General features: G+C 45.7%; 2 protein-coding genes across 3 annotated transcripts; both read left to right on the top strand.

Moving 5' to 3' along the window:
• Positions 1 to 329: 329 nt before the first annotated feature.
• Positions 330 to 6,369, top strand: hsp90aa1.1 (heat shock protein 90, alpha (cytosolic), class A member 1, tandem duplicate 1). The gene is made up of 11 exons (XM_054762132.1): positions 330 to 665; positions 1,426 to 1,575; positions 2,919 to 3,285; positions 3,352 to 3,485; positions 3,559 to 3,867; positions 3,949 to 4,114; positions 4,206 to 4,396; positions 4,470 to 4,617; positions 4,701 to 4,969; positions 5,035 to 5,368; positions 5,833 to 6,369. Exons 2-11 carry the CDS (start codon positions 1,426 to 1,428, stop codon positions 5,940 to 5,942), a joined length of 2,178 nt encoding a protein of 725 aa, XP_054618107.1. The 5' UTR covers positions 330 to 665; the 3' UTR covers positions 5,943 to 6,369.
• A 239-nt stretch (positions 6,370 to 6,608) lies between these two features.
• On the top strand, positions 6,609 to 13,676 carry hsp90aa1.2 (heat shock protein 90, alpha (cytosolic), class A member 1, tandem duplicate 2). Of its 2 annotated transcripts, none has more exons than XM_054762021.1 (11): positions 6,609 to 6,777; positions 8,314 to 8,466; positions 9,885 to 10,251; positions 10,334 to 10,467; positions 11,409 to 11,723; positions 11,800 to 11,965; positions 12,037 to 12,227; positions 12,310 to 12,457; positions 12,530 to 12,798; positions 12,877 to 13,210; positions 13,283 to 13,676. In XM_054762021.1, exons 2-11 carry the CDS (start codon positions 8,314 to 8,316, stop codon positions 13,390 to 13,392), a joined length of 2,187 nt encoding a protein of 728 aa, XP_054617996.1. In that variant the 5' UTR covers positions 6,609 to 6,777; the 3' UTR covers positions 13,393 to 13,676. The 2 variants fall into 2 exon arrangements, with proteins under 2 accessions (XP_054617996.1, XP_054617995.1); XM_054762020.1 differs by lacking the exon at positions 6,609 to 6,777 and adding an exon at positions 7,521 to 7,693.
• The last annotated feature ends 55 nt before the right edge of the window (positions 13,677 to 13,731 follow it).

Below are 13,731 nucleotides of genomic sequence, written 5' to 3'. Positions count from 1 at the left end.
ACATCTGGCCCCCAGGCCCTGAGTTTGATGTGTCTTCATATATATTTCATTAGAAAGATTTAGATTATGCTAAGTACAAAAAATTCTCTTTTGACACATTGACCACTCACCAAACATACTGTATATACTGTATACTGCATATACTTGTATTTGGCCAGAGTATGACTAATATCGGCCTATTGTGTGTGTGTGTGTTTATGCAATGGTCACGGCACCGCAGCTGATAGCAAATTCAATCCCCAGCTGTGACGCTTTGCGGGGTGGGTGTTGTTGGGCGGGGGGGTTGTGAGGTGGGTGTCTGGGGCCTTAATGGCCAGCCGAGCTATCAGGAAGCTTCTCATGCCTGAGTGACAGGCACCACTTGTGACTTTGGCTGCCCTATAAGGGCACATCAGCGTTGGGGCTCTGGTGTTTCACTTGCCACCTCCCTGGAGCCCCCCCAGCCCCCTCAACGTAGTGAACGTATCTTCTGGAACCTTCTGAATGGGACCTTCCAGAACAACCTCCCCCCAAGTATAAAAAGGCACCGGCGTGTCACAGGGGTCTGGATAGCGTTTGAAGCTACTCGCTCGAGTACACCAAACGGAAGGCCGGGCGAGACTTGGAGCTCCTCACCAAATCTAAACAGTTGAGGCCCATCTTCAAGAAGACAGATCATAGTCAAGGTAAGAAGATCAAAGCACATTAAAATCGTTTTTGTTTTTGCTATTTTGATAGTGGAGTTACTTACACTTAACAGTTAAAGACCCGTATTTGCTGTTAAGTTGATAGCGCTTGTGTACGGACAACAGTTTGGACACTATACTCCATCAGAGTGGACCAGATAGAATCTTGTGCCACGTTAATGAGCACATGGCATGGAGGGTGACCCTGAGCACGAGAGCAATGGCGGATATCACGGACCGTATGTTCGTAATGACGCACAGAAAAAAATGACATTTAATCAAATGTGAAGTTAGGAGCAGCGTTTTAATCAAATCAATTAATCAGTCCTTCGGGTATTGGCGTCCTTTAACATCAAGGTGTTAGGTAACCCACTGGGGGATGGTCAAAGGATCAGAGTGTTTGATTGACAGGATGAACATGTGCTCCACCATCAGCAGCTGCTCACCTCCCCCCGCCCCACCCATAGGCCATGTGGTTGCAGTTATGGCCCCTAGAATCTAACACTTTCACAAAGAATCCTTCAGCAGCAGACTGTTACACCCACAGTGTAAGAAGGAGAGGTTCCGCAGGTCCTTCATACCGACCGCTGTCAGGCTCTACAACACCTGCACCACCTGAACCATGTTGTAGTCACTATGTATTCTTTACTTGCGTATCTTGCTTGCTGCTGTAACAAGTGAATTTCCCTGCTGTGGGATTAATAAAGTACAATACAATACAATACAAATACTGTACATGACTTATTTCTTCTCTCTGCAGATGCCCGAGAACGCCGGCCACGCTATGGAAGAGGAAATGGAGACCTTTGCTTTTCAGGCTGAGATCGCTCAGTTGATGTCCCTCATCATCAACACCTTCTATTCCAACAAAGAGATCTTCCTCAGGGAGCTCATCTCCAACTCCTCCGACGTAAGTGAATTCTTCCTTCTGCGTATTTGCTTGTTTTGATTCTAAATATTGTTAGAGTTGACTAGAATTATACCATAGAAGTACTGTAGACTCAGACAACAGTTACACTGTTACTTGGCAACCTTAACAAGCCGACCACGCTTGCACATGTAGAACACGTTCATTCACTTCCTTGATTGACACAAGCTGGAACCAGTTAAATGCTAACACATAATCACACATTTACCAATCAGGAAGGAGTAACGCCCCTGCGTGGGCGGGACTCAATTATAGCATATCAAAGTAGGCACTTACTTGTTTCAGGACTTCCTGCTTTAAGAGCGGAGGTCTTTGTGACAGCTTGCAGACAATTTTATCACTAAAAGATTGAAAATACAGAAAATGTGTCTGCTGAGCTCTTTTCGGGATAAACAAACTTGGACATTTCAACATATCGGTCAGTTTTAAGGCTGTAACTGTATGAAACGTGTCCAGGATTTGTTTTTTATTACTATTTTGTGCAATTTCGTATTCCCCTTCTATTACAAGATATATCAAATATGATATTTTCACATGTGCTTACACTCTTTACCATCGGGACCAATTTGTCCCCATTGACTCCTATTATAACCACATCATTTTGATTGTTTCAAAAATTACATTTTTATTCAACTTTTATGACAGGGGTACCATTTTGGGACCTAAGGGTAAATAGTGTAACATTTTTTGTTTTATTTTTTTTAAATTAATTGTCATTATCTCCAAAAATAATCAGTCAAAGTTGTCATCACCCTATATGAAATGTTCCACTTTACACCTCATTTTTGGAAAATATTGCATTGGGGATTCTTCTGACAAAAAGGACATAAGAAAGCAAAAGGTGGTGAGACCAAAAAAATAAAAATTAGACATTCCATTTTTCTTACACATTTATGAGAGGGACTCTTTTGGGACCTGAGGGTAAAAATAATAATTTGACTTGTAAGGGACCTCACAGGTTAAGGCAAAAAATATTTTCCAAGTTTAATGACATACAATAATACCAACCTGCTGTTGATGCTGGTTTGATCTTTGAGAAATGCCAATGAAGGAGCAAAACACGACTGCAGTGAATTGTTGGACGCTGAACTCTTTAGATTTCAGAGCTTCCGTTTTCCAGAAAAGTAAAGTTGAATTCCGAATTGGTCAACTTCGGGTGCATTTGATTTCGGGGAGTTGATAAAATGTGATGTCCCAACTTCATCACTAGGTAGAGCAGCTTCGCCGGGCTGTAAGCACCCGCACAGTGACATACTTGAGAATGTCCAGAAGTTTGTCCGAAAACCAAGCAGAAGTGCTAAAACACCCACATTTCTCTCTGCCAGGCTTTGGACAAAATCCGATACGAGAGCTTGACTGATCCGAGCAGACTGGACTCCTGCAAGGAGCTGAAGATCGAAATCAGGCCCGACCTGCACGCCCGCACCCTCACCCTCGTCGACACGGGCATCGGCATGACCAAGGCAGACCTGATCAACAATCTGGGCACCATCGCCAAGTCGGGCACCAAGGCCTTCATGGAGGCCCTGCAGGCCGGAGCCGACATCTCCATGATCGGTCAGTTCGGTGTGGGTTTCTACTCGGCCTACCTGGTAGCTGAGAAGGTGACAGTGATCACCAAGCACAACGATGACGAGCAGTACGTGTGGGAGTCCGCGGCCGGAGGATCCTTCACAGTCAAACCCGACACTGGTAAGTTGATCATTTTTGGTAAGTTAGCGACGATGTTCATGGGTACTGATCTGTGATGACTCGTAGGAGAGTCCATTGGCAGGGGTACCAAAGTCATCCTCCATCTCAAAGAAGACCAGACAGAATACTGCGAAGAGAAGCGCGTCAAGGAAGTTGTGAAGAAGCACTCCCAGTTCATTGGCTATCCCATCACACTTTACGTAAGGTCACGTCAACAAATGCGAGTGATTCCAACTTGAAACCAAGACTCTGACACCATCTTTGCTTTTCAAGGTGGAGAAGACCAGGGAGAAAGAAGTGGACCTCGAGGGACCAGGGGACAAGGAGGAGGAAGCAGAGAAAGAGGCCGCAGAGGACAAGGACAAACCCCAGATTGAAGACGTCGGCTCAGACGAGGATGAGGATACCAAGGAGGGCAAGAACAAGAGGAAGAAGAAGGTCAAGGAAAAGTACATCGACGCTCAGGAGCTCAACAAGACCAAGCCCATCTGGACCCGGAATCCAGACGACATCACCAACGAAGAGTACGGAGAGTTCTACAAGAGTCTCACCAACGACTGGGAGGACCATCTGGCCGTCAAGGTATGTTCCTGCAGCAGATTTTTGGAGACATGGATCATGACCAAAGCACTTCAGCAACGCTCAACTCTCTTTTGTCTGCAGCATTTCTCCGTGGAGGGCCAGCTGGAGTTCAGAGCGCTGCTGTTTGTCCCCAGAAGGGCTGCCTTCGACCTCTTTGAGAACAAGAAGAAGAGAAACAACATCAAGCTGTACGTGCGCAGGGTCTTCATCATGGACAACTGTGAGGAGCTGATTCCAGAGTACCTCAGTGAGCGCCTCCAGATGACTCCTTCAAAAGTCCCCCTCTGCTGTCATGAGGAAACTTCTGCTTAATGACCGTCTGTCATCTCTCTTCTCAGATTTCATCAAGGGTGTGGTGGACTCTGAGGATCTGCCCCTCAACATCTCCAGAGAGATGCTGCAGCAGAGCAAGATCCTAAAGGTGATCCGCAAGAACCTGGTCAAGAAGTGCCTGGAACTCTTCACAGAGCTTGCAGAGGACAAGGACAACTACAAGAAGTGCTACGAGCAGTTCTCCAAGAACATCAAGGTAGACTGATCTGGACTCCTGCAGACCTCATTACATTATTTTGACACTACTGACACACATTTGAATGTTCCAGCTCGGCATCCATGAGGATTCCCAGAACAGGAAGAAACTGTCAGAGTTGCTGAGGTACTACACCTCTTCCTCTGGAGATGAGATGGTGTCCCTGAAGGACTATGTTTCACGCATGAAGGACAACCAGAAACACATCTACTACATCACAGGTTTGTATCCAGCTCCATTCTCGTCCTGTCTACATTTGCTTCAGACATCTTCAGCATATCGAACGAATCAACTCTTACAACAGGTGAGACCAAGGACCAGGTGGCCAACTCGGCCTTCGTGGAGCGCCTCCGCAAGGCCGGCCTGGAGGTCATCTACATGATCGAGCCCATTGACGAGTACTGCGTCCAGCAGCTGAAGGAGTATGACGGCAAGAACCTGGTGTCTGTTACCAAGGAAGGCCTGGAGCTGCCCGAGGATGAGGACGAGAAGAAGAAGCAGGAAGAACTCAAAACCAAGTTTGAAAACCTTTGCAAGATCATGAAGGACATCCTCGACAAGAAGATTGAAAAGGTAATACTTGCAGATTTGGTCATGGATTAAGTGATCCTGCTGCAACTCATCTTCATTATTTTCAGGTCACCGTCTCCAACCGTCTCGTCTCCTCGCCGTGCTGCATCGTCACCAGCACCTACGGCTGGACGGCCAACATGGAGAGGATCATGAAATCCCAGGCCTTGAGGGACAACTCCACCATGGGCTACATGACGGCCAAGAAGCACCTGGAGATCAACCCCGCACATCCCATCGTGGAGACCTTGAGGGTGAAGGCCGAGGCGGACAAGAACGACAAGGCGGTGAAGGACCTTGTCATCCTCTTGTTTGAGACGGCGCTGCTGTCTTCAGGGTTCACACTGGAGGACCCGCAGACACACGCCAACCGCATCTACAGAATGATCAAGCTTGGCCTTGGTGAGTGTTTGGTGCTGTGGTTATCAAGTCAGCATCATAGATGCCGGGTTGAAATCTCTGCTGGAACATCTCTGTGCGGATGTTCTCCCCATGCTTGCGTGGGACATCCTAAAAGTATGCATGTTAGGCTAATTGAAGACTCTAAATTGTGCAATGGTTGTTTGTCTGTATGTTGTTCTGTGATTAGTGACTAGTGACCAGCCCAGGATGTAGCTGGTCAGACTGTGCAATATTACGTTAGTCAAAGCTCACTCCCTGACACCTTAAGAGCTGTCCTGGACAACGAGTTGACAGCGCAGGCTTTTAGCTTGTTGTCTAGTGTTGCCCAACTTGGCAGGGATTTGTGGACGTGGGTTCGAGCGCTGGCCAGAGTGCAGGGCTGAACTTACTTGGTCAAAATGGATGGATGAGTTGTGAAACGTGGCTTACAGACGATCTCGCTAATAAGCACCTGTCATTCCCAGGCATCGATGAAGACGACTCCACAGTCGAGGACCTCACTCAGCCTGCTGAAGAAGACATGCCAGTTCTGGAGGGAGATGACGACGCCTCAAGAATGGAAGAAGTGGACTAATCCTGCTTTCGTGAAGCATTTTTTTGTAACTTATTTAGCTTGCCACCCCCCAAAAAAGCCATGAGACATCAAAAGAAGAAACTAGCACAGTTTTTATGTCATCTATTGTTACCCAATCTCAGCTGCTTTTGTAAAACTACACTCAGAAATATAAATACGGTATTTTTGACACAGTTGTATTGTTTTTAAAGTTTTTTTTTTATTTTAGCAAACAAAGTACAATAATGGCACAAATTGAAGGATGCCACTTTGATATTACTCACCTTTTTGTTTACTAAACATGCAAAAACCAGTCCAATGTATGTCAACATATGCTAAGCCAGGGTGTGGTGAAATGAAAGTGAAACACATAATGCGGGGTTTAGTGCTCACCATAGCCTGGCGTTCACTGGAAGTACAGTATAGGCTCTCTTTTTGTAACATTTTTTAAATGAAAACATTCATATTTGTAATAAAAACAAACTGAGAAATACTAACTCAAGTATTTTCTTCAAAACTTCATAAACGTTGGAGGATGACTTCATAAAGGAAGTGTTGTGACGTTAACGTTTACATATAACGAAGATGTTCTGGAATGCTCCCTGAACGCCTCATAGCCCTTTCAATTCAGCCACTGACAACTTCCGCTTCATTTGTCCCGCCCCGTTGCTAACCGACAGCCCATTAGGCCAATCAGCAACCATTTCACCACGATGTATCGAGGAAGATTCCAGAGGGTTCTGGAAGCTTTCGGCGTTCTCGAACAGTCTGAGGAAACTGTATAAAGAAGACGATTTTGCCACTTGTGCCGCTTTGTCTCAACACTGAACTTTAACCACGAACAACGAGGACCAAGGTAACAGAATTTTAAAATCTGAAATTATCATGAGCACTCATTTTACACGTTTTAACTTAAATTTCATTGAAGCTAGCCTGTCACAGACTTCATGGTACTGTTAGGTAATGACAGTGTAATAGTGATTTTCATTCTAAACATCTTTTTGCCGTATCAATGTGTGTTTATATTAGAACGCCATGCTTGTTTATACATCGCTTGTCGAAGACGACCACATGTACATAGCAGGTCCTTTAGTGTTGCACTTGCCAGACTGGAACTACGTGAAATAGGCGCACTACGAAACGAAACTAAATGTCTTCACCGTATCACACAAATTCGACATAAAAAACAAACAAAAACAAAATCATATATACTGCTGGTAATTCTCTCAGCCACTTGACTTTGTGTGCTTCAAACGACAATTTCAAACAGAAACCGCAAGAGTTGCTTTGATAGTACCTTCTAGAAGCTTGCAGTTCGCCAGGCAAACCGCTAGGTGGTGCCGTTCAAACCACGTGACTGTCAAACCCCTGAGAAACCCATATACTGTAATAAGAGTTGCGTCTTTGCATTAAATGATTTTCTTATGTGACACATTTTTGTGTCAGACAACACATCCATCCACTTTTTTGTGGCGGTTGTTCTAATTAGGGTCACAGGTGAGCTGGAGCCCATCCCAGCTAGCTTTGGGAGAGAGGTGGGGTACAGCCTGGACTGGTCAGCAGTCAATCAAGGAGTTCCCGGAGAAAACCTACGGCACACAGAAATGTTCCAGTGGAGCTTCTTGTGTTTTTTGGCATTGCGTGATGCGATTTTTTTTTTTTTATTTTATGTGATGAACAAAACCATAGGAAGCCCCTCTCGGTTACACATCATCATTGGTTGTCATCATATAATTTGTATAGCTGGCAAAGACGCATGTGCAACAATTTGGGTAAGTGTAGTAACTTCTGGGTCCATGAAACACTCTATTCCGGTTTAGCAGCTAGTTTGGGAGAACAGATCTTCAAGTCACATACCAATGGAATGCCTGGGATAATGTCTTCACAGCACAACAGGTTTTTATTCTTGTTTGCCATTTGAAAACAGGCTGTGAACCGCTCGTCCTCTACCTACAGAGGACAAAATGCATTGCTGGGTCTCAGGAGGATATTAGCTTGTTTGCTCATTCACACATAAGGATTCAGCTGTAAAATTCAAATAACTGTTATGCAACGGTGTTCTTAGAGCAGATTGCCGTGGGATTTGGCCAAAGATGGATTAATGACGGACGGTGGACGAGTCGGCAGTCTGTCACGCCACCTGTTTCGAGGGTGCTCACCTTTTGCTTAAGCCATTACTAAGCATGCTAAACTGCTCACTTAGAAAAGCTGCGTGTTAAGTTGTAATCAAACATTTGTTAAACTTTGCCATAAAAACAGCTTCTCCTGTGTTGTTGTTATTTTTAATACTTTATTTTTCTCAAGCTGCCGTTCCAGGATAGTGAGCTATCAAATGTTGTGAAAACTTGTTGTGTATATATAAATAACAATGAGCGTATGTCTATCTGCTTAGATGCCTGAGCTAGTGGACCAACAAATGGAGGAAGCGGAGGTGGAGACTTTTGCGTTCCAGGCTGAGATTGCTCAGCTGATGTCCCTCATCATCAACACCTTCTATTCCAACAAAGAGATCTTCCTCAGGGAGCTCATCTCCAACTCCTCCGATGTAAGTTGGTCAGAACTGGATTGTTTGGAGGGCTTGTGTTGCTTTCTATTGAGAAAGGTGGCGGCTATCAAATCTCACTACCAAGGAGCAATCGCCATACATATATACGTGTGCTTGTCAAGTGTTTTTCAGCACAACCTCTCTAAAAGATAGCAATACGAGTGTAAAAGTAATGGGGGTGTCACAAGATCACGCAAGATTAAAAAGTGACAAGATTTCTTCATCGTGTCTGTTTTCTTTGTCTCTGGCCTGGTGTGGGAGCAGGGCTGCTAGCATACACACACAGCAAAAGAGTGGAGCAATGCAAGGTAACGGAGTAGAAGTTAGGAGGGAAAAAGATGCTTGTAAAGTCAAATGCCACAGACCCCGTGTGGGAATATTAATAATGAACAAGGTGAGCCCATCAAGACGAACGAGCCAGGATGCCAAATTGATTCGAAAGTGGTAGCAACATAAAAGGTGACAGAACACCAACCCGGTTTTCTCACCTGGGAAAAAAAATTGCATGTGGAGATGCAGAGCCTTTGTCCCGACAGGCAACACTCACTGAGACGTTTGGTCAGCAAAGTAAATACAGCAAATACACCGGAGCAGCGCAAAATCGTGTGTATTCACAGAGCGATACCGCAAAAGAAAAACAGTTGAAAAGCCAGCATTTTTTTTTTAGAAGAGGGGATAGATGTTTATTGCAGATAGTGGATGTAAGTAAGAAAGCGATAACTAAAAAATGGTTGTCAGAAGAACCTCCAACAATCAGTGAATGGGGAAAAATAATTCAGGACATTTACATTATGGAACAATTGACATTTATACTGAGATACACCACAGATGAAGGGGAAAATACTGGAAGACGTGGCTATCCTACTATGAGCTCAAATTATGTTCTTCTGTACTGAGATGACTATGTGCTGTATATGGGCATGCATACATGCCATGAGCACAGAATGGACTACTAGGGACTCAGAAACCAAGACTCATTGGGACAATGGTGAAGGTATCCCATTTGATGACACCCCTCCTTGCCCCCAATTGTATGTTATGTACCGAGATAAACCTGGCCTGAGATCTGGCTACTGACTGTCTACCTCTGCAAACAAAAATGACACTTTTTGAAAAAAGCATTTTAAGAAATGCTGTAAATGTTTGACAGACGGTACAAATTGCTTGTGAGAAACGGCATTTCCACAACTTTACACAGTGAAAAATAACATATAAAAGAAAACATTGTATTTGGTCTGGAAAAATGTTGACCATAATATCGTTTATCGTGAATTTGTTGGACAATAAACATTGTAAACATGTTTTGTTCCGTCATATTTTTTCATTGTACTTTCTTCTCGTCCTCGTGGACCCAATCTCGTGCATCGGCTTGTCTCGTGATACCCCTAGTAACGAATGATTCCCATTTCTGTCTGAAGGCTTTGGACAAAATTCGCTATGAGAGCCTGACTGACCCCTCCAAGCTGGACACCGGCAAGGACCTCAAAATTGAGATCATTCCCAACAAAGAGGAAGGCACCCTAACCCTGGTCGACACGGGCATCGGCATGACGAAGGCGGACCTAATCAACAATCTGGGCACCATCGCCAAGTCGGGCACTAAGGCCTTCATGGAGGCTCTGCAGGCCGGAGCGGACATCTCCATGATCGGTCAGTTCGGCGTGGGGTTCTACTCTGCCTACCTGGTGGCTGAGAAGGTGAAGGTGATCACCAAGCACAACGATGACGAGCAGTACGTGTGGGAGTCTTCGGCCGGAGGCTCATTCACAGTCTCAGTGGACCACCGTAAGCGCAGTTGACGTTTATTTGCTGCTCAGCCAGGTTGAGAGGTTATGTGGACCTTGACTGATTTTGTCCTTCCATTCAGATGAGCCAATCGGGCGTGGCACCCGCGTCATTCTGCACCTCAAGGATGACCAGACGGAATATCTGGAGGAGCGGAGGATTAAAGAGATTGTGAAGAAGCACTCGCAGTTTATTGGCTACCCCATCACTCTGTATGTAAGTGATTATTTACAACTTCTTCTCCTGCGGGCGCTTGGACACGTGAATAATCACAGCTCCTGTTTGTATGCGGCCAGCAGGGATGAAATAGTACTTTACAGTCACGGTTCACTACCTACTTCATTCAATTTAAAGGTCAGGGTTCAGTTCATGTTGGGTACAGGAAGAGAACAAAATGCTAACTTTTGTTTCAGCATATTAACAGAAAATAAGCCATTTATACCTAAAGACATCCTTCAACGCTGCAATAAAAGCTTGTTGTTCCGGCATTCAAGTCTGGTGCTTGTGTGTACAGCAACATTACTGAGACCTAGTGACCACCGCATATCATCACAACATCTTTGAATGCATCTTCTGAAGGCCTTATATTTGTTTTGTGCTTCATTTTGACATTGTTATCCTAAAAATGACTAATTTGTCATATTTAACCACGAAACCGCATGATTTATTAATAAATCTAGAAGCGTGAAGTGGCGAGGGACGACTGTATAAAAGTTGAGTGCAACTGTCAAATTTGAAAAGTGTGAATGATTGATTGTTTTTTTTTTTATTAAATGAAAGTTTCTTATTGGCTGAAGTTCTGCTTAAATAATTCCAGCTTGTATCCTCGTTCCCCATCTCCACTGAGCAATTGCAGCACACTGGTCTTATGTCTTTGTCCGGTTACGTATTTCCACAAGAGACTTTTAATGACAGAAGTGAGTTTTCAAGCTCTGGCCTCTCCTTGGCACTGGTGCTCGCCATGCCTCAGAAGGGCAGGGCTGCACTCTTACTTCTTTACCGGGCAGACGCATGACACTTTCACTTCCTGTCCCTTACTTAATGTGTGCCGTGTTGGAGGGATACGCCTCCGTGACATACTGAATGTTCCGCCCCGGAAAATCCAGCTATGAATCCATGTAGCGTACATCGTGGCTAACTATGAAGGTCTCTTTCAGGTGGAGAAAGAGCGAGACAAGGAGGTGAGCGATGACGAGCTGGAGGAGGAGGACAAGGAGAAAGACAAGGAAGAGGAGGAGAAGGACGAGGACAAGCCCGAGATTGAGGATGTCGGCTCAGACGAGGAGCACGACCACGACAAGTCCTCCGACAAGAAGAAGAAGAAGAAGATCAAGGAGAAGTACATCGACCAGGAGGAGCTGAACAAGACCAAACCTCTGTGGACACGGAACCCGGACGACATCACTAACGAGGAGTACGGCGAGTTCTACAAGAGTCTGACCAACGACTGGGAGGACCACCTGGCTGTCAAGGTTACTTGCCCATCCCAACTTGGAAGCTCTTTGTCTCAGTTTGTCATAACCAGCTCCCATGCTCTGCTTTTAACAGCACTTTTCAGTCGAAGGCCAGCTGGAGTTCCGCGCCCTTCTGTTTGTGCCTCGCCGAGCTCCTTTCGACCTCTTTGAGAATAAGAAGAAGAAGAACAACATCAAGCTGTACGTGCGCAGGGTCTTCATCATGGACAACTGTGATGAGCTCATCCCCGAATACCTCAGTGAGTACGGGACTTGACACATAAACACCAGCAACACAAAGAAACTCAGCGTCTTTTCCAACCCTTTCCAGATTTCATCAAGGGCGTGGTGGACTCTGAGGATCTGCCCCTCAACATCTCCAGAGAGATGCTGCAGCAGAGCAAGATCCTCAAGGTGATCCGCAAGAACCTGGTCAAGAAATGCCTGGAGCTCTTCACCGAGCTCGCAGAGGACAAGGAGAACTACAAGAAATGCTATGAGCAGTTCTCCAAGAACCTCAAGGTCAGCATTCAGAAGCTCTTCAGCACAACTTTCTGTCCAAATGTGCCAAGAATGAACGCACAATGTGTTTGGTTTCTTTCAGCTTGGCATCCACGAGGACTCCCAGAACCGGAAGAAACTATCTGAGCTGCTGAGATACTACACGTCATCCTCTGGAGATGAGATGGTGTCCCTGAAGGACTACGTGACGCGTATGAAGGACAACCAGAAACACATCTACTACATCACCGGTGAGTGAGCCGCTCATTTGTTCATCTGAAACCCAACAAGCCGCCGTTGTGACGTGAATGTTTGGATTTCAGGTGAGACCAAGGACCAGGTGGCCAACTCTGCCTTTGTGGAGCGCCTCCGCAAGGCCGGCCTGGAGGTCATCTACATGATCGAGCCCATCGACGAGTACTGCGTCCAGCAGCTGAAGGAGTTTGAAGGCAAGAACCTGGTGTCGGTCACCAAGGAAGGCCTGGAGCTGCCCGAGGATGAGGACGAGAAGAAGAAGCAGGAGGAGAAGAAGGCTCAGTTTGAAAATCTGTGCAAAATCATGAAGGACATCTTGGAGAAGAAGGTGGAGAAGGTACGTGTTGTAAACCCTTGGAGAGTGAAACACATTCTGGCTGGTGTTCAGACTTCTAATAGTCCATCTCCTCCGCAGGTCACCGTCTCCAACCGCCTAGTATCCTCGCCGTGCTGCATCGTCACCAGCACCTACGGCTGGACGGCCAACATGGAGAGGATCATGAAGGCCCAGGCGCTGAGGGACAACTCCACCATGGGCTACATGGCGGCCAAGAAGCACCTGGAGATCAACCCCGATCACCCCATCGTGGAGACCTTGCGGGTGAAGGCCGAGGTGGACAAGAACGACAAGTCTGTGAAGGACCTGGTCACGCTGCTCTTTGAGACGGCGCTGCTGTCATCGGGGTTCACGCTGGACGACCCCCAGACCCACTCCAACCGTATCTTCAGAATGATCAAGCTGGGTCTCGGTGAGTACGCCACACGTGACGTGTTTTCTGCGTGTTTTTCCTCATGTACTCACATTCCTGCTCTTCCGCCAGGCATCGACGATGACGATATGATGGCGGACGACGCCGCCATGCCCAACACTGAGGAGATGCCCCCGCTTGAAGGTGACGACGACACATCCAGGATGGAGGAAGTGGACTAGACCAGTTCCTCCTCAGGCGTAATGCATATGTGTAACAAACATTAATATTACACAAGTTTTAAAGCCTGGAAATCTCCCTCTAACTTTTTGCAATCTTTACCTTTTGTTCCTCATGCAGTTCTTATTCATTCTTTGAAAACTTGTCACTTTTTGTATTTTCGCTTCTACTCTTTCTTTATGTTTTTGTATTTATTGATGTTCCATGACTATAACTGTAAATACAGTCCAACAAAGGTGACGCTGTTAAAATGGTGGGACATTCTAATAAAGTTTAATGCCACAAATGCTCACTGTTTTTGTGTTTATTTCAACTACAAAACATCTATTTTTCAATCACTC

This window comes from Dunckerocampus dactyliophorus, chromosome 19 (assembly GCF_027744805.1).
Source record: "Dunckerocampus dactyliophorus isolate RoL2022-P2 chromosome 19, RoL_Ddac_1.1, whole genome shotgun sequence".
Classification (NCBI taxonomy): domain Eukaryota; kingdom Metazoa; phylum Chordata; class Actinopteri; order Syngnathiformes; family Syngnathidae; genus Dunckerocampus; species Dunckerocampus dactyliophorus.
This window is presented reverse-complemented; position numbering and strand designations above follow the sequence as displayed.